Source organism: Trichoplusia ni, chromosome 11, assembly GCF_003590095.1.
Source record: "Trichoplusia ni isolate ovarian cell line Hi5 chromosome 11, tn1, whole genome shotgun sequence".
Classification (NCBI taxonomy): domain Eukaryota; kingdom Metazoa; phylum Arthropoda; class Insecta; order Lepidoptera; family Noctuidae; genus Trichoplusia; species Trichoplusia ni.
The window spans coordinates 13394395-13419984 of NC_039488.1; the positions used below are offsets into that span (position 1 = coordinate 13394395).

Below are 25590 nucleotides of genomic sequence, written 5' to 3' on the forward strand. Positions count from 1 at the left end.
CAAAACAATGTTTATATGTATCCAAATACACAAAAACGATCACACATCTATCACAACACATTTTTATGGGATTCACTTCTCTAAAAGTATAACTTATCTTGACAGCAGTATAACCTATTTTAGCTTAGCCATTTTATAGATAGCAACTAACAACATCAACTGGTCAAATCCATAAGTAATTTAAAATTAATTTAAAAACACAGCACCAATAGAAAGTATAATATATAAGTTTAAAAATATGTTGTTGTAATTAATTAAAAAAAAATTAAAAGCTTTTTTATATTGAAATTGAGAGCGACTCAAAATACTATAAATAGATGGAGCCACTGTATTTAGTCTGTGTTCATAAAATGAAATATGAATAAATCTTGATACTATACGAACTAAAAAGGAGCGCGTCGTGGCTAAGCTATAACCGCATAAGTGATTCGATCACAGGTTAAGCTATATTTGACGCGGTTGGTCCGTAGATGGGTAACCATCTTTGGCATAGCGAGTTCCTCCGTATTTCGGAAGGCACGTTAAATTGTGGGTCCCGGTTGTTATTCCTACATCTTTGACAGTCGTTACAGGTAGTCAGAAGCTTAGAAAGTCTGACAGCCAGTAGTCTAACCAAGGGGTGTCGTGTTGCCCAGGTAACTGGGTTGAGGAGGTCGGATAGGCTGTCGCTCCTTGTAAAACACTGGTACTTAGCTGAAACCGGTTAGACTGGTAGCCGACCCCAACATAGTTGGGAAAAGGCAAGGCCAATGATGACTATACGAACTAAAAATGCCAAGATAAATAATTTACTTAGTTATACCTACCACAGATAAAATAGAGTAATTTTCACAGGTCTCATTAAGCTACTTAAAACAATTAAGTTATACACACATTTAAGTCAAACTTAGTCAAATGGAATGTCGACAAACTAGTCAAATCTATTTTTCAACTACAACTTGTCACAGCAGAGTTCTCTTCCTATTTCAGCAGTTAAACTAAATGCACAGACATGTAATATACAACTACTTATATTAATTTAATTTCATATAATATACTCTATACAAGTTCTATTCATGCAAAGTCTCAAAAAAGTCAAAACACAGATCCAATCACCTCCATATTCTGCCGTTTTAAGTAAAACAAAGTACCTACAATAAAGTCATTTACGCCTATGTATTTTAAGTGCATTATTGAATATCAAAATAAAATTACTACAACATAACAATCTCGCCTTTTAGGACTCGGAATGTTTCTTATTGACCCTGGCTGTCCAGGTTTGTACGCTAGTATGGCCGAACATAGTCTTCTAAATTAGAACTTGGTGGTGATTGTCCGTTTCTCGTCCTTCACTCCGTTGGTTATGGGTTCTGGTGACGTCACGGTACGTAGTGAGCTGTTCCTAATGCCGTAGAAGAAATAGATTAAGTAGCCTGGAAAGGAAAAAATGTTTTTAGAATTCCATCACAACTTCTCAAGAGATTATCTTATTTTATATGGACTTCTCAATACTAAATTTAATAGGAAAGTGTTGCATGACATGAAAAAGTGAGTGTTGCTACTAAAAGTCAAGTTCAAGGTACTTTTAGGATAGATACCTACTTTTAAAAAAAAATTAAATTAGTTTAACATAATGAATTCCATTTTGCGAAACAATTTTTTGAATACTCAACAAAAAATTAAGAATTGCCTCAAAGTGGATTCAAGTTCTTACACCAAAAAAGTTTGCAGTTGAAGACTTACCAATAACGAGCCAGATGATGAACCGCACCCAGGTCTGGTAGTCGAGCTGCACCATCAGGTACACGTTCATGCACACGCTGAGGTACGGAACCAGCGGGACCAGAGGCACCTGGAGAATATAATGAGTAGTTATAGTTATCCGTACTGGTTACTGTAACTCATTTCCTTTTTAAAGGCATGCACAAATCACGAGGTTTTATTGAAAACTGTATTAAAATGTGATACATTTGTGATACATAAATTGTGATGCATTTACCAGGGATCAAATATTCCCACTCTGGAAGAACCAGCATGAAGAATTACTGGATACTGATACGAAGGGTACTTAAATGTGTCTCAATTACTGAACAATGTAAGAAAAAAATTCTGAAAGCAGTGTATTTTACAGCTGTTCCTGTGAACAGCTGTAAAATGAGAGTTAAAAGAAAAACCGCGGTCTTTAAATGCGCCTAGATCACATATACCTTGTTCTATCAATAGAAGAAGGTATTATGTGGGTAGCAAAGAACTTCCTTCCCTAGCCCGAAAACATCTTCCTAAGATTTCAAACAGCATATTTATATACGTATAAGTACGCTGCCTACCTTGAACGTGAGATGCTGCACGCTGTTCCGTGGCTGTCGGTACAGCACGACGAGCAGCAGCAGCAGCGCCGCGCCCAGCACGCCCAGCGCCGCGCCCGCGCGCTCCCAGCGCAGCAGCGCGCACGTCACCAGCGACACCGGGACTACGGGGCAGGTGGAAACTTACTACTCATGTACATCTTCACATAACCACGCGTATTTGACAAGTCGTTAGCATGTTTTTTATTACTTTGCTATTTCAATACAGTAATTTTTCTGTATTGTAACATCATTGAGATAAAATGAAATAGTTTATTCTCTCAATAGGCTAAATTTTATCACTTTTTGATGTCAAATTTATTTTAAGCTCATTGAAATCTACATCCCCCAACTGGCTATCCTGAGAGGAAACGTCGAAACAACCTGTTTTCATTACCTCATTGTAAGACCCGACAAGGTTGAAAAGTCAATTCTAGGAATGTAGTTAGATAATTCGTTAAATACGACTTGTCGAAGCAAACTAATTTTCAGAGATTCTCTTAACTATCTTGTAGCGATTCTATTGGCAGCAAGGCAATTCATGATAGAGGCAGTATCGATGTCTTGAAAGAAATAAGGGAAGGTAAAACTTACAGAATATACAGATGGTGATCTTAGCGATGACGTAGGACAGTTGCGTAGGGTACTTCAGGTCAAGGAGGTTGAATGCTTGCTTGGCTACTGTGTACGGCGTCTCCACCGCCGGCTTCGTGCCTTGCAGCTGTAGGGAGGTGTCTTCCTCATATCTGTAATGATCAAATGTTATTAATAACCTAATTTGAGGCTACTTTTTAAGAAACGATGAATGGTAGAATTTAATACGTAACTTAGCTTTAGATTTTTGAGAGTCAAACTTTTCGAAGGATATCTTCGCGACTGGTTATTACATACATAGTTTTAATGCGATGCTACGCGAATCAAATTTTATACTAGTAATAAATAATTCAAAATATAGATAAAACATGAATATAAAAATTAGATAAACCTTAGTTTAAAAAAATATAATAATTTTTTTATAATAACACAATGAAATAACTTTACTAATTTATAAAAATCAGATCAAAGACCTTAGATATTTATTATTTCTAAACACTTTAGATGATAATTTTCGTTAAGAAAACATTGATAAGCCTTCCTGCTCACCTGAGAATGAGGACACTGGTAGCGACGATGGTGTAGGCCAGGAGAGTGCCGATGGACATCATGTCGATCAACTGGTTCAGGTTAAACAGCGCCGCCATTATAGCTGAGGAGATCAAGCAAAGTATAAGACGTTAGACAAACATTATGAAGGGTTTATATATTCCTCAATTTTCATACAACGCCTTCTAGTCTCAAATTAAGCAAAGCCTGTGTTATGAGTACGAACCCACGGCCTCCGGTATAGCTGTCAGGGACACAAATCACTAAAGTGGCTATCCAGTCTCTTATGCAGATCCGCTGTCTTCTAAAATATAATTTGTTAAACAAAACTTACCAGATAACAGTCCACTGATAGCCGTCGCCAGGAGCGGAGTCTTTGTTCTCTTGTTAATAGCCGATAGCGGCCTGAACAGCACGCCGTCACTGCCCATAGCGTATAGCACCCTGGGTAGCGGGAACATGGCACCGAGTAAGCTGGTACACAGAGCAAAGATGGCGCCGATGGTCACGATCCACTTGATGACGGGTAAGTTAGCTTCCGTGAACACGTGGGGGAAAGGTGCATCAGCATCCTGGAAACAAAAATAGGTGTTTTATTTAGTTGTTAGTGTTGTTGTATTTGTTTTATATAACAAAAATAGGGGTTTTGATGATTTTGAGGTTCTGAAATGGTTAGATATTGGTTGGCTTTTCCTTTCAATTTCAGGGTCCCAAAAGCCTTAAGTAAGACTAGGAACTTTGATGTGAGGCCTGTGAGTCCTACATGACAATTTTTTACTTAGTACCTCTTATGTCGACATTTAATCCCAGTCAAAAAGGAGTGTCCCTTCATATAAGCACAATTTTTTCTAGTCACACCTAGGAAGTAAAACAAAAACTCACCTGCAAATAATACGGCAGCATCATAGTCAGTACAGTGGCAATACTGAAGTAGGAGACGAAAATGACCACTAAGGACAGCACGATGGACAGTGGGATGTCTCTCTTGGGGTTCTTGGCTTCCTCGCCCGTGGTGGCCACGCAGTCGAAGCCGACGAAGCCGAAGAAGCACTTGGCGGCGCCGGCCATGATGCCGGCGACCCCAAACGGCATGAACCCTCCTTCACCAGCCTTCGCTTTGTACTCCTCAGGGATATCTTCTTTACTGATGAACCAGTTGGCTGGCTTACCTGTTGAAGATAGATATTTAGTAAAAACGTGGATATGTAAGAGAGAGAGAGTATACTTATAAATTTTAAAGTATTGTTCGTGGTTGTGAATTTGTGATCATTTTAGCTGTGGTGCCTCTTCCTATTTATATCAGGGATTAACGTTGCATCCAATATGGCTACGTGAGATTGTCCCGTTGCTTGTCAAAGGTTTTATTAGTAGATCAAAGAGTGGATCCAAATTTATTACGAATCAATGAATAAAATGTATATGTTAGTAAAACAAAATAACGGGATACTCAATACTCTATCATTTATTGCCTGCCATATGTTACAGAGACGGTAAAAAAAAATGCTATATTATGCAATCTTTTTTGAGTGATAAAAATATGCTGCAGTTACTGAAAACTTAATGCAATGCGACAATATTTGACTTGCCTACATAGATGTATTGTTATCACTCAGTGCAGTAATGACCAAGTAATTACAGTTGTAATCCCGTTTATCTTATCGAACTCATGTTCACTATAAAGCCACTTAGAAGTTTATACATATTATGTGTAAGTGTCGAAAAAGGTACTACTTCATGTCAGGAGAACAAATGATCGTTAACAGCAGATACTTATTCCGTTCATGATTTGTCTCGATTATTAAAGTCAGCTTTATTTATTTGAAATACAGGCTCATATCGACCATTTTAGAAATATAGTGCAGACATTAATACATTGCGGAGTCGCTTAGCTCTGCCGTCAAATGTGATGAATCCTTCACGGCAATGTATTGTAACCTGCTTCATATTTCTCGCACCGTTTAAATCCGCTTTAAACGTGACTTTGTCAAAACGTGAGCGTGCGTGTTTAAGCTATAATTGATATTTACACGTTTCCCGACAAGTAAAAACGCTTCTAAACTATCTAGCAAGATAATAGGTGAATTTGAGTGTTAAAACAACTTGGGTTTTAGCTTATAATAGAGATATTTGCACAAAAAGATAAGGTAGAAACCAGTCTTTGATATCAATCAAAGGTAATTAAAAAAGATGAACAATTTAAAGCTGATTTTGATCATCGCTTATAAGTACCTAAATAGTTAAATTTTATATTGATTTACTTGGATGTTATAACTAGGTATTGCCATGTCGCAACAAATCCTTGCAGATTGCACTTAGGAAGCGCGGCGGGCCCTAGCATACCGCAGTCTATTTATACGTGACACTGAACTTGGTTCATTTTTCTCAATTGAGTGCCAGACCGTAGGATAAGATGAAAATAAGGAAACTATTAATTGACTTCACGTGATAAGTGTAACAGATATGTTGGATAAGCCAACAGTTGTATTTTACTGCAATATTTATTTTTAACTTGTCCGTACCCATGTAAGACCGGCATTTTTGGTTGGTGGATGACAGTTGTTTTTTTAAATTGTCGTATTTAAAAATGTATTAATGTGGGAGTCGTCCCGCATTGAAGAATTTGATCCTTGTGTGGCGGGGGGTTTTACTTATATATTACATACAACAAATCATACAAATCACATGCACAAAGACACCCAGACTCAGAACAAGCACTCGTGGATCACAAAATGCTTGTATTACGCGGGGTTCGAAACCGCAAAACGTCCACGTTGTGAAACCCCCGCGATACAAGGATTCAACTCCGGTGCGTTATATAGTCTTATTTTTTAATCGTCTAGTTCCTTAACTCCAAATACATAAAGGTCGAGTACTTACTCTTGACGGCGCCGGCGATAACGACGATGATGACGGTGGCCAGGTTGAGCGCGGTGAACACGTTGTTCAGCTTCGTGGACTCACTTACACCGATACTCAGCAGAACTGGAAACGTATGTCCGATATTAAACATACTTACATATTAAATTAAACTATAGGATGGGCAAGAGGAAAACTTTAGGAAGTGTTTTATAATATAAATTTGTTTGTTAAAAGGCTTGTCGATGGTAATGTAAAGTTTGATATCTTGAGACATCCAGCAGAATATGAATGTATTATGTGCGTACACGTTCATTATGTAACAGTAAGATTTCACAATCGGCAAATAAGTGGCCTATGAAGACTCTTACTTAACAACTGGTATTCTTGTATAGCAAAATATTTAATAATAGATACATAAAAGCTTACCTGTAATCAGCAAAACTAGCGCAAAGGCAAAAAAGTCAGGATAATCAGCTAAGAAGGACACGTTGATAGGAGCAGCTTCTGTCATGGCCTTCGCCATGGTGTTGTTGCAGAGGCTGTCGATGTACAGGGCCATGCCCTTGGCGACGCTCGCCGTGCCTATCACGTACTCCAGGATGAGGTTCCAGCCTATGGTGAACGCGATGAACTCTCCGACTGACACGTAGCTGTAGACATACGCAGAGCCGGCCTTCGGCACGCGAGCTGCGAACTCTGCGTAACAGAGGCCTGGAAAAAAGATTGAAAGAAATTAGGTCTTCGGATATTATATTTACGGTTTTGCCAACGGCCTCATTATGATTTTCGTTTTTAGGATTTACCAACGTACCCAAAGGTTTATACAGAACTCTATTACTAAGGCTTCGCTTTCTCTCCGTCTTTCACCAGGATTTAGCTTATAAACTGCTATAGTTTGCCTAAGCAGCAGTAGTTGGGACAATACGAATGTGAATGTGATGGATATTTTTGGCGCAAATTAACTTTTCTTCAGCCTATTTGTCAAATTCTTAATGCCGCGAGCCCGACTAGCATTTGACTGGTTTTTTGTTGATCATTCAATTACGATCAAATTTTTACCCTTGAGTTTTGGGTGATTCTAAAGCTTTTTCAATAGAATAACGCCGATTACGTAAAATCGAATAATAAACCTTGCAATTAGATCCAATTTCCAATTAGTCCAACATAATTTAAGAAAATCAAAAGCACATTTACAGTGCTACGCTTTACACGTGCAAATTCTTATATTCCCCCGTGTTATAGACACTTATCTTAATGCTGGGATTTATTCGTATTAGTATCTATTGTCTGCGGTGAGTGTCGGTCTGTCTGTTGTCGAATGAATGAAGTATGGCTTACAGACTTGCAAAGTACCTACTTATGAGCGAGTCATCGAGATAATGGCCACGCTTCAAACGGTAATTGTGTGACATAGTTATACATAACATAGGCTCTGTTTTGTATTATATTTTTCAAAGCTAAATCAACTGAGAGCGACGTGTCACGGGTTTGATCCCCGCAAGGACAAGCGTTCCTTTGTGAGATCTACGAATGCTTGTCCTGAGTCGAGGTGTCTGAATGTATGTGACTTAAATGTTTGTGAATTTGTGAAGCGATACAAGAATTGACTTGCTGGGGGGGGGGGGGTAATTGTTTAAAAATCATGATTTTTTATTTCACTTTTTGTCCCAATACTACATCAAATACTAAAGGCTGAATACATGGTTATTATCCATTAATTGAGATACAAAAATGTCTTTTTTTTCATAATATTTGTTCACGCTGATTGAATAGCAATGTAAAGAAGTGGCCAATCTAAGTCACTAATCGATGCCTAATACTTGTAAAGATATCACGTGCCAAGGAAATCTGTACTTATAAATACAAAACTCGACCATACAAAACCGGTATCTACTTTTCTTCAAACTGTATCACGAGACTCAAACCAGCTGATTAAGCATACATTACTATGAGGAAGTCACTACATCCTTACTACGTCACTCGTCCGACCCTGTTTCGTTTTCCTAATGGTCTGCACACATTAGGGATTGGGACGGTAATTAAGACGCGCAAAACAACGCCAAGAGTTGTTTGTAAATTCTTGGCATGCTGTAATCTTGTGTATTATTTGATTCATTATTTGTTTTATTTAACTTGTGTATATTTATATGACGCCGAATTTTTGTGGAGATGTGAATTATCTTGTTTATTTGAATATGCTGTTAAGAATAAGAAATACTCTGATTTTGAGTAACGTTTTCACCCAAATAATGTAAGAAACACCTGTCAGCTGTGTGGAAAAGTTTCAAACTTTCAGTTTGCAGTATCAACGACATTATTTCTGTAGGCAGCGAAGTACTGAAGTGCCGATATTTCATCTTTGTAGAATGGGATCGCGAGATATTTTTACTTTAACACAGCGCTCATTTGACAGATGACAGTTTGGTTGCAGTCTATTGTTTCAACAAAGTATATGACTACGCACTTGAGGCTAGAGACAAAACGACCCATAGAAAAAACTGTCGAATACCTACAAAAGCGCCACGCTGACACGTCGAGGAAGACAAACGAAACTGTTTCGTCCCAAGTGAGCGCTTGCTCCAAATGTGCGTGTACCCTTACAGGTACTTCACACTGGTCGACCTTGCTAAGAGACCCTTCACAACCCACCGCTCACTACGCGTACACAAATATATTTAACAACCATAATTTGGTGCATTACTTAATACTTAGACGCACACAATTGAATTGTATTCGTAATTGCTTTTTATATTGTTGTGTGACGAGGACAGGTTGACAACGTAATCTCATGGGGTTATGTGGGATTATGAAGGTCGACGATTACATTCATTTACGTAGGTACACACGTACCTACAATACATTCAGAAGAGCTTATTTATTTATTTACCTACTCAAGAAAAACTTATAGAAACGAGTGAAGAAGTAATTAATGTTTTAACACCCAAACATGCTTATCGGAAAGTAGAGTCCGTGTTTGAATATTATTAACAGAATCATTCATATAGTTATGATTTTTTGAACGTAATCCTGCTAATATTATTAACGCGAAAGTTTATATATATTGTTGTACGTATGTTTGTTAGTCTTTCACGCAAAAACCACAACGGATTTCGATGTAACTTGGTACACAGATAGTTTATAACCTCTATTAACTAATAGCAACATTTAATGCTTAGCATAATATGAAATAACTCACCAGCAAAAGCAGATGCAATAGCAGCGACCAAAAACGATATAGTGACGGCTGGTCCGGCCACAGTCTTGGCGACGGCTCCGGCCAGCACGTACACGCCGAGCCCGAGCGTGCTGCCGATGCCCAGCGCCGTCAGGTCCACCAGCCCGAGGCAGCGCGCCAGCTGCGTCGGCTGCTCGCCATCTTCTAACTGCTTGCAACGACGCAGTGCGTTGAATATACGACCGCAAGACATCTGGTGATAAATAGTCATGGTTGATATTTCTGATCTAGGTACAGTTTAGCTAATAAGACAATCCGAAAAAACTGGTCAAGCGTTGTGTTGGACTAGCGGCACGTATAGAAAAAAAATACAAATATGCAGAAGAAAATGGTCAACCATCTAATAAATGACTAAACCAATCGTTGCTTAGCCTCAGATTTTGAACAGATAGTCAGACCGACAGTTTTTACTCTTTAGCTGATCTCAAAATGATAACTGATCCAATTTTTATGATAAGATGTTGGTCAAAGATCGTGAATAAGGATGGAATACTTTAACAAAGCACCAAAATAACCCAATCCGGCAATAAGTAAAGTTGTACACAATGTACGTATAAAGTGTGTAATAAAAAGGTACGTATAAGTTATCTTTCGTGAGTTCAGTAATTTGTTAATCTCGACTTGTAAATAAGAATTTATTTTGCGCGGCAAATTTCGTGGAAGTGGCGCAATCATTTACATATTATACAAAATGGCAAGATAGCGGTGAGGAATTAAGAAAATAGTTATATCCGTGAACATAGTAGCCAAGTCTGAACACTTACTGACGAGACGGTACCTATGTTTACATTTCGCAATTATTGTAATTAAAATATAGCTTTATCTGCCTGCGTTGCTTATTTTAAACTAAGTATATATTGGGCTCCCAATCTTAAAGGATTGAATTAAAGACAGTGGTGAACAACAAAATGGTATTGAAAAGCCTGGAAAAACGATTCAGCAACGAAAACATGTTTCAATTAAGTTATGTTACAGAAATGTAGCATATCTCTTCTGGTAGGTATGTACATATCTATTTTACAATGGATCTCTGCCCTAATGCTGCGTTTCCACAAGAGATGTACGAGGATACGTAGCAAGGGATGTGTTTGTACACAACCATTAGAATCGCTTTATTTCCCTCGCCTCGCTCAGCACAGCTCTGGTGGAAACGGCTCAGAGGACATCCTCGCACGACACATTTACATCGCACATCTCTGGTGGAAACACAGCCTTAGTGTCGGATTATTTGGTAAGTCACGGCTATTACGGCTGTCACAGATTGTGACTGGTTCATTACCGCGGCCGCCTCATTTCCGCGCGCGCTCACTGTGACGGCAATTCATCTGAATTGCTTATTCTCATTTCAATTAACTGATTCTTGTTTTGTTGTTGTTTGCTTATCAAGTAAATAGGTCTAGTTTATCATTTCGTGGTCTCGTATTTATACTTTTTTTGTAGAATATATTGCTGCAGTGCTATTTTCACTATGATTATATTAAGAACATTTTGTTACGGAGATTTTGGGCAGGAAAGTAGGTCGAACGAAACTACTTTGTTAAGTTTAATGTTAATCAGGGTAATAAATCGTCTAAAAAACTTAATACATATTTGACTAGGAGTCCTACTGCGGTATAGGGTCAGATAATCCCTTATATTTACGATACACAGCTAAATTCGATGAGATTAAAACTTTTCCTCGACATAGCTTAGCGAAAGGTTAAGCCTATATCTGAAAATTTGTTCCTTCACATCTTATACGCATCCCTGGTAAAAATAGCCCCATCATGTCAGGTATATGTAGACCTCATGTACCGTGACGTCACAATTGCCAATGACGCGTGGAGTCAACAAAGCATTCGCTTCATGGAGTCACGGCCAGGGTGAACACAATGTCAGTGACTAGCTGACGTCACGCTTCAATCCTCATGTGTAGCTAATCTATTAGCCGCACTCACTGCGCTGACCGATAGCTAGGTTTACAAACAAAGTACAATGAACATGATATAGAATAATTTAGAATAAGCACTTTATTGCAGAAATAAAAAAGCGTTTTCCGAAATAGGTTTTTTTATGAAATAACGAGGTTATAAAAGAGTCTGAAAATATGTTTGAGTTGAGATTAAAAATTCCTTGTGTCAAGGAAGTACTAACTGATGGAAATGACAGTAGTGAGGATAGGAAGGATGAAATCGCTACAACACCAAGTGACCTGCACTGAAATTGATGATGATGATGATGAAGTCGGTTTTAATTTACCTAATTCTTAAATTTCTATGAAAGTGAGAAATGAGAACAGTGGAGCAGTTTCTGAATTTTATAACAATAACGTCACATATTAATGTGTTGTTAAAGGATACTTAATAACCGGGAAGATACAATGTACAAACAGATGGACTGAAAACGTAATTTAATTCATTTAAAATCCATAATTCTAATTCTAAATCGAGATCCGAATCAAAATCGAAAAGAGAATCAAACCAGTTTCAGGATCAGACTGCTGGTCTTATCATTCTATTCGGAGACTTTCTTCATTTAAAGTATTGCCTTTTACCCCATCTCTCATTCCATTGTAGCAAGAATCAGGAAGCGTGCCGATGCCTAAATCACTTTCAGGTCATAACTTTTGCCATATTCATGATATTATGCTAACCGTCCTTAATATGAACAATAAACACTGAGCCAATTAACCAGCAAATGTTACATAATAACTACTATTATAACATAAGTCATACACGTGTATTTAATTTTATAAATATGTATGAATGACGTATTAAGCGTGTCTTACTAATGTGCTAATTGAAATCAATTCGTTTGGTTTAAATAATTTCACTAATTAAGATAAATATTCGTGGGGTACAAAACTAGTTTTCAATGGATTCCTTAAGTTAAGCCGTTTTAGATGGGGTCATTACTTTGATTGAAGGCTGTTAACTGTGGACATGTGTTTACATCGTGATACTTTAATATGACGAACATTAGTGGTGCCATTTAGATAAGGGTTACTAAATTAATTGATGAATTTTAAATGGAAAATGAATGGCAAGTGATTTGTCATTTTTATAATGAAAACAAATTTAATGATTTGCTAATAGAATAGGTACTTAAGTATAAATATATCTACGAAATAAATCAAAGAGTAGATTTTCAAATGGGATATATTCTAATAAATACCTATTATTGATCTTTACAACCGATCAACACACTTCCGTTCAAATTGACTTAAGAAAAGCAAGTCGGTGGGGTAACAAATGAATTTGTGGGTCCTACCGTCAAATTTATATAAATTAACAACGTCGCTTTTCAGTATTTTTTGTTATATTGGCAACGGAAATATTGGGACAGACTTATAGACAGCGGACCCCGTGTTTCGTTTTTACCTGTACGGAGTAGTAGAGTTCCGATTACGACACCCTAAAATGATCAGTTGACACTTAACAGGATCGGTTTTGGCAAAAACAAACGAAGCTCACAAACCGAATACTACCAAGATGTCAAACCTATCTTCGTCCAAAAAGCAATAACACCACTTAAGAATAAAGAAAGAAAGAAACAAAACTCACCGTTTACAGGATATAATAAAACGAAAACGGAAGGATATCGCCAGTCACCTCACCACAATAATGACGAAGGAAAATGAGGTTCTGCTTACATCTCTCCTCTCTTATCTCTTATCAAGACTAGAGTGATCCTTAAATAAACTGTAGCTGAATTGTGAGAACATGATTTGTGCGTTTGTCTGTTTGTATTCTGATTTGCAAAGCGGGGATCATTAAAGTATAATTTGTCCTTATTAATCTGTCGAAGAAAGATAATTATATTTTACTTGATTAGTCATGAGCTTCCTACGGATGTGAATTCGTATAGGCTTTTATATTGACGGATCTACAATATATAATATTTATGTGATTTTAAACACCGATGCAAAAAGAGGGGTGTTATAAGTTAGACGCGCCGTCAGTCTGTTTGTGGCATAATAGCTCCCAAAAATATTTATCTGGATTGAGCTAGACCAATTTAGATTATTTTCTATTAATATTGAACTATTAATAGAATGTCCTTAGACATGACTATAAAAAATGGACGAGCCGTTTTAAGTTGTGTTGGGTTAACGGTTTCGGTCTGATATCCAAATTACCGCTTGCATTGATCCATGTGAAATGCCATTAACTATTATGTTACTCATAAGTTATTAAACCAATTCTCTTCTAACATTTTTGATCTAAACCTCACAGGAATAATCTCAATGCTGATGAAATCCAAATCCAAGAATATCTCGTTTACTTTTGCAACCTGCATACTATGATTTCGCAATTGAAATCGACGCAACTTAATATGAACGGCAAACGCGTTAATATCAATCAATGAACAAGTTTCTCTAGCCGAGTTTGTGTTTTCGAGCCAGCTTTATTTTGAGTTTGGATACCTCTTAATGAATACTATAACATCCCAGAGTATGACTGCATACATAAATTACGTTATATTCATAATTTTGCTAATTACGAAGCTGTTAAAATCTGCTTAGATTACATCGATATTTAAGTATAATATGTAATACCACGTACGCCTACATACTGATGGGCACTGGATTTTTCTCATATAGGGACGGTAAAGAATGTTTGAAATTGAACATCACACCAGCTCACTTCGGGTTGGCAATTTCAGGTTCCAATATTTATAATGCAGGTTTCCTCTCGATATTTTCCTTCACCGTTAATAATAAAACTGCATTAAGCGAAGTTTTAATAAGCTTGTACAAAGCAGCTAGTAAAAGTTGCATTAGATAGCAAGATATGATCAAGAATTAAGTTCTAGAGAAACCCACTTTCGTAATGCATGTCGCAAGGAACACAAAAAAGCACATTAAACATTGACAGTCTAATCTGCATAACATTCGCACTGGTCACAGATTGCATAAGCCTTGAAGTTGGATGTAAACAACTATCGCAAAGTGACCAAATCAGTCGGTAAGGTTATTGACATATAACTTAAATAAATTGCCTGCTGACGTCCTCAGAGCTAATGAAGAGATCATGGCTGGTGATGAATATTCGGACGTTTGTCAATGACATACAAATATCACACTCTTATTTTTTTTTTGTTTTCTTGATACAGGTGTTGCATACTGATGTCTTCTTCAGTAAGAGACTAAACAGACTTTTTCACAGAATGTGTAGTTGTCTTACCGAGGTTTATGATTGGTAGTGTATAAACCAACTTCTCATGTCACTTTCATACGAACCAGCACAAGTTAGCGAAACCTTTTACTTTGCATGCCTTTGAAAAGGAAGGTGGTAGACGCTGGCAGATTGCAGTCATCAGGTACCTTAGACTTACATTGCCCGGTATACAGATTACCAGATTCAATTAACTTACTAAAATAAAAGACAATATAATGTCTCATATTTTACAAAGGTAATTGAATCTTCAACAGTAAAACGCCGAGGGAATACCCGAGTACCGGAGCTAGTGAGACAATCATAAAAATGCACACGTCTTCAAACAATGATGGCGATGACAAAGTAGGGCTTTGTACTTGTTTGCTGAGGATTTGGAGGATTCCAGATTCTGTACATCATTGATGACAAAACATTGACCTTACGCGAACTAGTTCTGTAGTTTGGCGAAGGTGGAGGAAGGTTGTTTGTCTGGCTCGCTGTGATAGTGTGCTGACAACAGAATCAGTAAATAGTCTGTGATTGCCTGAACGTCTATGATAAGTGTTGCTAATAGCTTGTGATTTAATTAAATAAAATATCCCATTTGGTGGTTTGGTATTTACGCGAGAAGCGCAACCCAGTTCAAAAAGGTGGAGGTTCTCGATTCGTCGGATTTTTCTACGTTAGTTTCATCAGAACTTCGGTCTGTGCATACAGACCGATTTTGTTGCCTCATTTTTTCATTTCACGTTAAATGCAAGTATTTGCGGTCCCATAAAAATGTTGTTACAATTGTAGTAATCTCACTTAGATACAGGGGCAGTATTACTTTGATAGCCAAGTCGCGAGTCACAATTTTCTCAACACCTTTGTTACAAAAAAGCATTTTTGTGTTTTAGGTAAGCTACTAAATATTGTCATATTTTACCGCATCGCAGATGTCATTTGTCTGTTATAAAGTAAATGTTTCATTAAGGTATTTGACAAACAATCATTCATCATTTAAGGTAAACGCTCCTAATACGGCGGTAGTCAAAATCGCTTCCTATTACGGTGGTATTTATATTTTCGCGTTTTATTCCCGTTTTATTCAGTGTAGGTAGACCAAAACCGAAACTATTTATTCTAAATCTTTTACTTTATGACTTAACTGACATTTGCAATTATAGCACATAGACAACACAACAAAATCAATCAGTCTCTGTAACGTAATCGACGTGAGAGGTGTTTCCATACAAACACGGAACAACAAAAGTAAGTACACAAATATTTAGAAACTAAGTTTTTCGTATTAAGATGCCGCTCGAGTTTGTTCTTTTGTTATTTATAGCATTTTCTTATTATTACACTCAATATTTAAATAGCTTATTTTATATTTGTAAGTCATTTTTTACCAAAAAATTTAAAAATAAAATACCGCCGTAATACGATACATGTTTTGAAAATTAATCCTAATACGGTGGTATGACTCCGAAATAGGAAAAGTACTGGTCATGTTTAATTGTTTATAACTTTCAATTGATTAGCTTATTCAATTAGTTTCAAGTTTAGTTGAAATAATTATTAATCACATAACTTACAAACCATATTCTGTGGTATGTGTTCTTAATTGGAAATCTAGTTAAATATGAAAACTGTCGAGCAAAAAATGTTAGTTTCTTAGAAGAGGCAAAAATGGGAAGGTGTATTTTGATTTATCACAAAACATTTATTTTGTATAAATTTTGACTTGAGTTTTACAAATCTGAGCCAAAAAACTGTTAATGTTTGATTAGGCATTTTTACTCTTTTGTTTATCGATTTATTTATGGGTCAGAATTAGGATTATCGAAAACATGAGTAGTTTTCCTATTACGGCGCTAATTATTTCCAGGTAACTCCGTGTAGGGTTCTAAGATTACGGTTCTATTCATTTATCTATAAATTTAATAAATCTGTAGAAGGGTCAATTCTGTACACTGAAAATATTGAAAAAATAATCAGCAGCGAGTGACCAAACCCAAATATGTGATTAAAATTTATTTTGTCTGTCTGTATGTTTAGGCATCACGAGAAAAATAACTGTTCGATTTCAATGAAATTTGGTATAATTATACCTTATTTTTCAGTTTTATCCATAGACGTTGTTCTGTAGAACTGCGGGTGCCGGGGAAAGTGATTTAATCCCTCGAATACTATTGATTCTCAACAATTTTCCATTTGAATTTAAGGGAATACAGTTTCCTGTAGCTTTATGTTACGCCATGACAATAAGCCGTTAGGCCTAACCGTATTTGGGTCCCATACATATTAGATGTCATTGTCAGAGTTACTCAAAATGGAAAAAAATCATTCACCATTAATTTGATTACGCTATTTAATAAAATCAATTTTCAATAAAGGAAAAACTTTTACTAACACATTAATATTATTAAATAAATATTATTTGTACGGAACTTTCATGAAAAATTTTCTTTCCCTCCGTATTAGGAGCCGTCTACCGCAGTAATAGGATCAGAGCAAAATTTTACCTCCGTATTAGGGAAAATCGACCAGACTATTTAAATATTTTTTAAAAATAAGAAATATCATCAACAGAATCATAGTCTCTACCGCAATACAAAATATGAATTCCACTTTTAACGATAGAATTTTTTTCCACCTTTAGAAATACCTACAAATGCTTATTTTTGTTTCTTACTTTCAAATGTTGCGAAATACCTCCGTAATAGGTGCTTTTACCTTACGTTAGCTCGCAGATAACTCTATCTTTTAATTATAGTTTAATGAGGTGTCATATTAAACTTGATTGTTCATTGTTTGTTTCTGCTAATTCAATGCTTTTTGAGAAAATGTCTATCATACAGTAAACACTATATTATTACAGTTTAGTATAATCTGTGTATGAATATATAGGTATGGTTGTTATGATGCGTCTGTTTCATTAAGTGGGTAGACAGTAGACTATTATAACAGCAACTTCTTCAACCTGCCTTTCAACAGGCTTTCTTAATGGATCCTTGAATAATTCCCATATTAAACATGTTACATTTTGAGGTTGCCTCACGAAACGGACGGCAGAGTTGCCACACGACATGCCATAACTTCTCTAAGAAGTTGCCAAAGTATTGGCAAAATATCGCCAAATATGGTGACAGCATATACATATACTGGTATTTTAAGGATATCAAGATTAAAATGCTCTCCAAACAATAAAATAAAATACTGTTTTTGAGTGTTTTGACCCCAAAGTGGTCGGGGTAAGGTTGACGACACGCGGAGTTTTATTTCGGCGCGAATTGTCGTAAATTACTTTAAGGAGGTCTAAAGTTTTCGAAACTTGTTTTGCATCGGTTTTTATCGCAGCATTGCTAATTATTGATATTTTAAATTGTATGCTGTTGTACTTTTGGTGCAATGCTTGGTTAGGTTGTTGCTTAGGAAGTTGTAACGTAATTTATTTAGTAGAAGCAGACACCTCATATATCCTCGTTTAAAAGATGCGAAGAGAAAAAAGCCTGTCATTCATAAGAACACGTTTTAAAAAACAGTTTTTATGACAAGTCATAAACATTTTATGGGCTCAATCCGGCACTGGTTTATGGCAAAATCCTTTCCAGTTGGAAATCTTAATCTTTTTAAAACAGGATTAAGTTTGATTGTTAATACCAGTTAAAGATGAGGAGACAGTATAATGTAACTCACTTTTTAATTACGCGGTTAATATTAAAGAGTTTTTGTAAATTGGAGATTGTTTTTGTGCGAAGTTTTTAAGGTTATTTCAATTTTGCTGATGGAAAAGTGTACTTAATGTTTATGTGTGTACTTAATTACAAAGTTAATTGGCTCTCACGATTTCTTTTATGGGAAACCATTGCCTAAGTGCCACTAATGATATACCAGAAATTATTAAATTATTTGTTATTTAAGTATTGGAATAGGTACCATAAAAAATGGCCTCTTTAGCAGTCACCTACATAATGCTTTCGTAATAAATGGCACTCTGATACACCATACATCATAGTAGCTTTCAGATATGGTTAGTACCTACCTATGTAAGCAGTCTTCATTACCTAAAGCTATTTAAAAAAACGTGATCAAATAGCAACAAGTCCCAATACGACAACATAGTCTACTGTCCTCATCAAATTTAGAATTCATATCAGTCAAAGCGAATACCGTTCGGCAATTCTTAATCATTTCTTTGTCGATAGCATCTAGAAAACAGGACTAAATAAAAAGTGTTCGCAGTTTATGCGGTCGCAATAATAAGTGCCAAATATGTCCTTACGTATGTGTGTTGATGTGTTATGTTCTTAGAAAATGTGCGAGTGAAAGTTGACGATTGTGTGTTTGTAGTCAGACAGGTTATGTAATGATTTAGTTTTAAATGTGTGCTATTTGTTATAACCTTATGATACTTGAGAACCATTGTGTTGTTTAATATTGTAATTATGTTTTTACAAGATATTTTGATAGCTAACCTTTTTCTATTACTATTTGATGTTGAAGTTAAGTTCTAGTTTTAGAGCATTCCGTTGAATGTTAAATTATAAAGTGTTTCTTAAATAAAGTAAAATATATAGAAATCAATAATTTCAAATACAGCTCACGTTTAAAAATGCAATTTAACGTACACATGTGTGCCAAAAAGTAATCCATTTCAGTATCTTATGACAGAATGAGATTATAACAGACAGTGTTTATTGAATGGCGGCATTTTTGAAGTGTTCCGCAAGGCATGACCTTCAATAGTACCTACCTTCGATCAAGTTCGATCTCTTTCAATTTAAGTACGAAACATATTTGTAGCAAGTCTAGGAGTGCGGCTTATTGCCGGCCGTTCTCATGTACACTGAGAAATGCGGAAATATGCGCATGTGTGCATGTTTGTATGTATGTGTATGTTTGCGTAACACGCTTTATGATTGATTTGTGCAGTTTTTATTGTGGAGTTTTGATTACGCAAGGACTAAACCGACCGCTTGTTTCGTTGGTTTAGGATTTGATTTTAATTTCAATTTGCGGAATTGAATCTGAAAGGCAGGTCTAATTGGTTAACATTCTTTGCATTTTTTTTTGATAAGAATTTTTTTTTTCGCCTGTGTTTTACCATCTAATTACTCTTTGAATTGCAAATATAAGTGTATATCAGGTTACATTGTTAATTCTGTACCCAAAACAGGAACCTTATTACCGACACTCCTCTGTCTGTCCGGCTCTCTATCACCAGGCCGTATCTCATGAACTGACAGCTAGGCAGTTGAATTTTGAAAAAATTATAAAAATAAACATCGATGTTAGTCGTATTTGTTGTGGTTATAAATGTACCCTCAAAATTCGTCATCAAACCGAGTTGTTTTACTTAGCTTATATAGTTAGCCAGAGCGCAGGCTTGAACGATGCCAGGCTATCCGAATCCTTGTTTATTACACTGGAAACATAGTGTTGTAAAAATAGGTTCCTAAAAATCAATTATCAAATACATGTCAATCATGTATCATCACATCAGCTGTCATCCGCGTCACGATCACCTTTTGTTTCGCACTCTTGCACCTGCCTAAGTCCTGACGTTACAGCGAACCATACAGATAATATTGTCTATAACTTGCGAGTAACAATAGCTCTAACTGCCTATTGTTAGAGGCGAGTATTAAAAGTTATGATTTGATAATGTTGATACAAGCTTCTTAATATGATTGGCAGTGAGTCTCGCGAAGTTTTTGTCGGTTTGTTTTGTTAAGCTGTTTTTGCCGGGGATGGGTAATGCGAAATGTTCTTAAGATATATTTTTATTTATTTATTTATTTAATAATCACACTAATCTACCATTACAGGTTACTTAACCTAATGCGGTAGCTAGGATTTAACAAAGGTTTTTATTAAAGGGTATTTATGTGAACTAGGGTTTCAAAGATTGAATTATTATGCACATAGTTGCAGGTCTAGATTCCAGCGACTGTTATATATATATATATATATATTAGCTCCATTAATAGTTAAGACTGTGGCCGCATGCCTCTGTGGCACACAGTACCACAGAGGCAAAATAAGCGTTTCTTTTTATTCTTTAAAAACACATACCCTTCAACGCATGTCTGGTGAGAACGCAACTAGACAATTGTGCTACTTTCAAAGATTTTATCCATTATTTTATGGTCCAATCAAAGTTCCAAATAGTTGGCAGATATTTGAATTATTAATATACTAATAAGTGATTTCCGCTAATGGTTATTTCCGTCAAATGACGAATATTAAGACAAACATTTCCTAGATAAAATCCTTGATTATATACCAGGGACCGGCCGGATACTCATTGAAAGGGTTTTTGAAGGGGTTTTTTTAAGCGCTTCAAGAAAAAACCCTATGACATATGTTACACCTTCGAACGGATTACTGGAACCCTGTTCTGAACAGGTTACCCTTTACTACCCTGTAACACTGTAACAGGGTAACCCACTCCAACCTAAGACAATGCAATATGCACTCTTTATCATAGACATTAGTTTGAAAATAGTATAACCACGAGCGCACGTGACATCTTACCGCCCAGCGGCGCCATTGTTGCATTTACCGAGCGACTTGTAAACATGGAATAAAAATCATTGTAGATATGATCTTACAGTTTAATTTTGCTTGTCGCACTTTTCAAACGTTGTGATATATATTTTTCGTGTCTATACTTGTAGACCAGGGTCGATAATTTTTAAAACCAAATTAAAAAATAGTAGGATGAAACTCATTAGAAAAGGAGGGGAATATTATAACAAGTGCGAGTCGGACTCGCGCACCGAGGGTTCCGTACAAACCTGCAAGGTTTACAAAGTTCGTTCATTACGACAATCGAGTCATATAAATATATATGACTCGATTGTAAAACGTTGCTTCATGCCAAATTTCAAGATTCTAGGTCGACTGGAAGTACCCTTTAGGTTTTGATTCCCTTGCGAGTACTCGCGCGTTTCAAAATATGCAGCTTAAATTGCTGTTTCTTTTGATTGCGTTGACATAGAAGTTTGATTTTGTTACAGCTTAAAGGTATTATAGACCTGAGTATTTGGTATGAATTTCAATTTAATACCTCTACGCGTTTATGAGAAAATAGGTAGTAAGTTTAAAATTATTAAAAAAAAAATTATTATGTGATGTAACTAAAAATTTAAGGTTTTCGGAATTTTTCCTTTATGTGTGCTATAAAACGTTGCTTCGTGCCAAATTTCAAGATTCTAGGTCGACTGGAAGTACCCTTTAGGTTTTGATTCCCTTGCGAGTACTTGCGAGTTTCAAAATATGCAGCTTAAATTGCTGTTTCTTTTGATTGCGTTGACATAGAAGTTTGATTTTGTTACAGCTTAAAGGTATTATAGACCTGAGTATTTGGTATGAATTTCAATTTAATACCTCTACGCGTTTATGAGGAAATAGGTAGTAAGTTTAAAATTATTAAAAAAAAATATATTATGTGATGTAACTAAAAATTTATGGTTTTTGTAATTTTTCCTTTATCTATGGTATAAGACGTTGCTTCGTACCAAATTTCAAGATTCTGAGTTCACGGGAAACACCCTGTAGGTTTTGATTCCCTTGCAAGTGTCGAAAATTTGCGGCATAAACGGCTGTATCTTTTGATTGCGTTGCCTTAGAAGTTTGATTTTTTCACAGCTTCAAGGGACAGTAGACCTGAGTAATTGATATAAATTTCAGCTTCATACCTCCACGCGTTCCCGAGAAAAAGGGTCTTGACAGACGGACGGACGGACGGACGGACAGACGGACGGACAGACGGACAACAAAGTGATCCTATAAGGGTTCCGTTTTTTCCTTTTGAGGTAGGGAACCCTAAAAATGAAAGGAAAAATAATTTACGGGTGATCTGAGGTCGGGAAGGGGGTGGGAGTGACGTTTGAAGAGTAAAAAACGGTTTTTATCAATTTCCTGCAAAACTAAAATTCGTATCGAAAAAAGTCAAATGGCAAAGTTCTAAAAGAAAAAGATCTAAAACTTTTGTGTTTACATTTTTTTCACATAACCTCAAAATTTATGTGAAAAATCTAAAAAACCAAGATTGTGGTTTTTTATTTTTATCTTTTACAAAAATTTATTTTTGTAACGAAATTTGGTGAAAACTTACTTTTTTGTGTCCCAAATACGCTGTAATTTATTTGATTAAAAATATTTATTTTTTCACCTTATTTTGAATTAATATAAAAAAACACTCTAATTTTCAAATCGAAAATTCACCCGTCAAATCTTCTCAGAAAATGCAAAAAATGAAAAAGAACTTGTATTCGATTTTTTTTTAAATTATTATAAATAATTTCATCTAAAAAATTTGATCTCATTTTGTGTTCAATAGACCAATAATCGAGGAAGGTTTTAGGCTAGGTATATAAAATTACGCTGCAACTAATAGGAGCGAAGACTTAATGGAAAATGTGGCAAATACGGGGAAAAATATTAATCTTCAAGGGCTTTCGTTCAAAAATTCCTAACTTATATCTTCTAACCACGCGGACGAAGTCGCGGGCAACAGCTAGTTACCTATATGACGTTTCGCGCGTAGGTAGTTTGTCCGAGAGGCGCGAGTCGCGGCGCGACGCGTCGGCGATAGAAGAAAATCAGCTGTAGTCTTAGTAAAGCAATGAGGGGCCGATAGGGTGCAAGTATGCAGCTCAAGTTTAGTGGGTAATTCAGGGTAACACGAATAAAAGCCTTTCGTGAAGGTAACCACTTCAAAGGGTTAAGTTATTGAAGGGGTTAACCCCTTCACGTGGTTACCATAATGAAGGTGTTAACCATTTCGCTGGGTTTCGAGGATGTAACTCGAACAAAAGGTAACACTGCGATATGAGTTACCCCGTGTACGGGTTACCCTGTCAAACGGCTTAACTCTAAAGTGGGGTTGTCCGGTCCCTGTTATATACTAAAAACAGGTTTATCAAGAACATCTCGCAAACTTATAACGGTAAGGAAAGTAGCTGGTAGGTAGGTAAGTAGAACTCCTTGTTATCAAGCGAATTAAAACCTTATCACTATAACTTAAAGTTTTTATTTATTGCTGAAGAGTCCTATTGATATCACGGGGAATTCACTTAGCGATTAATTCAACAACTTTTACTTGGATTTATTGACTTTTTAGATAATTGTAAATATCTTATTGTAAGATAATTGTAAATACTTTGCACTAGGATACTTGTCTCATACAAAGTTTATTTATTGATAAGCATACAGGGTACTTAGAGGCAAGTATAATACTTAGAAAAATAAAAATATACAGAATTAAGTTCTCGTCTCTTAAGGCTTCGAATTTTACAGTTTAACTAAATAAATAAATGCGCACAACATCACATACATTGTTCTGAACCCAAAGTAAGTTGCTAAAGTACTTGTGTTATGGAATTCGGATACAACGAAGGTACCACAAACACCCAGACCCGAGACAATGACTGGGGATCGAACCCGGGACCTCAGACCTTGAAACCGGGGCGTACGCCAGTCGACCGCGGTCGACCACTGTAGAAACTCATAAGAAAAATATGGATCAAGAAAAGCTACAAAATAGAGTAAAGCGAAATCAACAGGAGAAGGATAAAAATATGTATAAAAGGTTCTTGAATACTAAACAATGTAGCCTGTTGGAATATTTTAAAAGAGGTGTTATCCAAAGCATTTAAACTGTTGCAAGGAATGTATCTGTTTAACATTGTATGGAGAAAAACGTGTAAGATAATTACATGCGATCATGTTTCATGGCATAACAAATAACATAATATGTAGGTATATTCATAGAAATATAGAAAAACTGTTATGTTACCTAGAAACTATAGTTACACTGCTCTTGTTCCACTTTTTAATAAAGAGTCGAATAGACTGAATAGATTAAAAGCTATTCTTCTTATTTCAGTTTTTTTTTTGAGTAGGTCTTTTTCAAGATGCCGGCGATCGGTGCATGAAGGATTGCAACGTATTGCCATACACCGACACAAAAACGCGGATGACGTAGCACGGCGGTTCAGGTTTAGTCAGTAAAAGTCTGACACTACCCATTTCCTCCCCCGAGGGAGTGGGTGTCCAAAAATGAAATAACTCATGTAACTAGTTACCGAGGACCAAACATTATGTAAGCAATTCCATCTCAATGCTAAAAAACTATTAAAAGCGAATATACTCGTTACATCATACATTTACAATAATATAATTATGTCACAAGTATCGCGATTGAGTTGCCATAATATATAAGCGTGGACTAGTTAAAACAAATACGATATAAGACTATGTAAGTCATTGTAATAGCAACAAGATTTGTTTCAATGCACGAACAATTATTGTAATTATTACCAATGTTATGCATACTTATAATTATCATGCTCCAGTTATTGAATATTCAAGGTTTCAGTTTTTCTACAGAAGTATTTATAAATACTGTTATCTCTTTCGTTTGTATGCCATTGGCGAATAGTATGATAAAGACAACATTATCATGAAGTCTAGATTTCGATGATTAGAAATCCATATTTAACGGCTAACCCAGACACAAGTAAGTTTCACAAGCGATTTTTAAAACAGAAATCACTCTTCAGAATTTCGATAACATTTCGTTTCAAAACGTCACGTAACATTTATTTACATTTTGTTATTTAGCGGAGCTAATATAGCCACCATCCAGCTTCGGCATCAGATCAATACTATGCTATGTTAATAATATTGCAACGTAACGTCACGCAACCTACATACGCTGTAAAAAATTAAGCTCAATCGGAATCCGGGAAGTGGATCAAATTCACCTTCGAATATTTTGATTACAGAGAATAGGTCAGGTGAAGCTAAATAAAAGCTTGTAAAAGGTATAAACATGTTAAACTTATCTAAACCACTATCAATATTGGTATAATGTGGCAGTCTGCACGCTGCG

At 36.0% G+C, this 25590-nt stretch overlaps 1 protein-coding gene across 2 annotated transcripts in view; it reads right to left on the reverse strand.

Annotated features, from left to right (window-relative positions):
- Positions 1–841: 841 nt before the first annotated feature.
- Positions 842–25590, reverse strand: part of LOC113498693 (cationic amino acid transporter 3) — a 35112-nt gene continuing 10363 nt past the window's right edge. The window contains exons 1-11 of one of the 2 annotated variants that reach the window (XM_026878808.1): positions 13104–13178; positions 9523–9754; positions 6753–7037; positions 6345–6449; positions 4350–4636; positions 3802–4039; positions 3468–3570; positions 2919–3070; positions 2307–2449; positions 1723–1831; positions 842–1412 (exon numbers count right to left, since the gene is read on the reverse strand). In XM_026878808.1, coding sequence (XP_026734609.1) covers positions 1294–1412; positions 1723–1831; positions 2307–2449; positions 2919–3070; positions 3468–3570; positions 3802–4039; positions 4350–4636; positions 6345–6449; positions 6753–7037; positions 9523–9754 — 1773 coding nt within the window. In that variant the 5' untranslated portion in view covers positions 13104–13178 and the 3' untranslated portion in view covers positions 842–1293. Of the gene's footprint in view, positions 1413–1722; positions 1832–2306; positions 2450–2918; positions 3071–3467; positions 3571–3801; positions 4040–4349; positions 4637–6344; positions 6450–6752; positions 7038–9522; positions 9755–13103; positions 13179–25590 lie in introns of those variants that run through there. The other variant, XM_026878807.1, reaches the window with a different exon arrangement.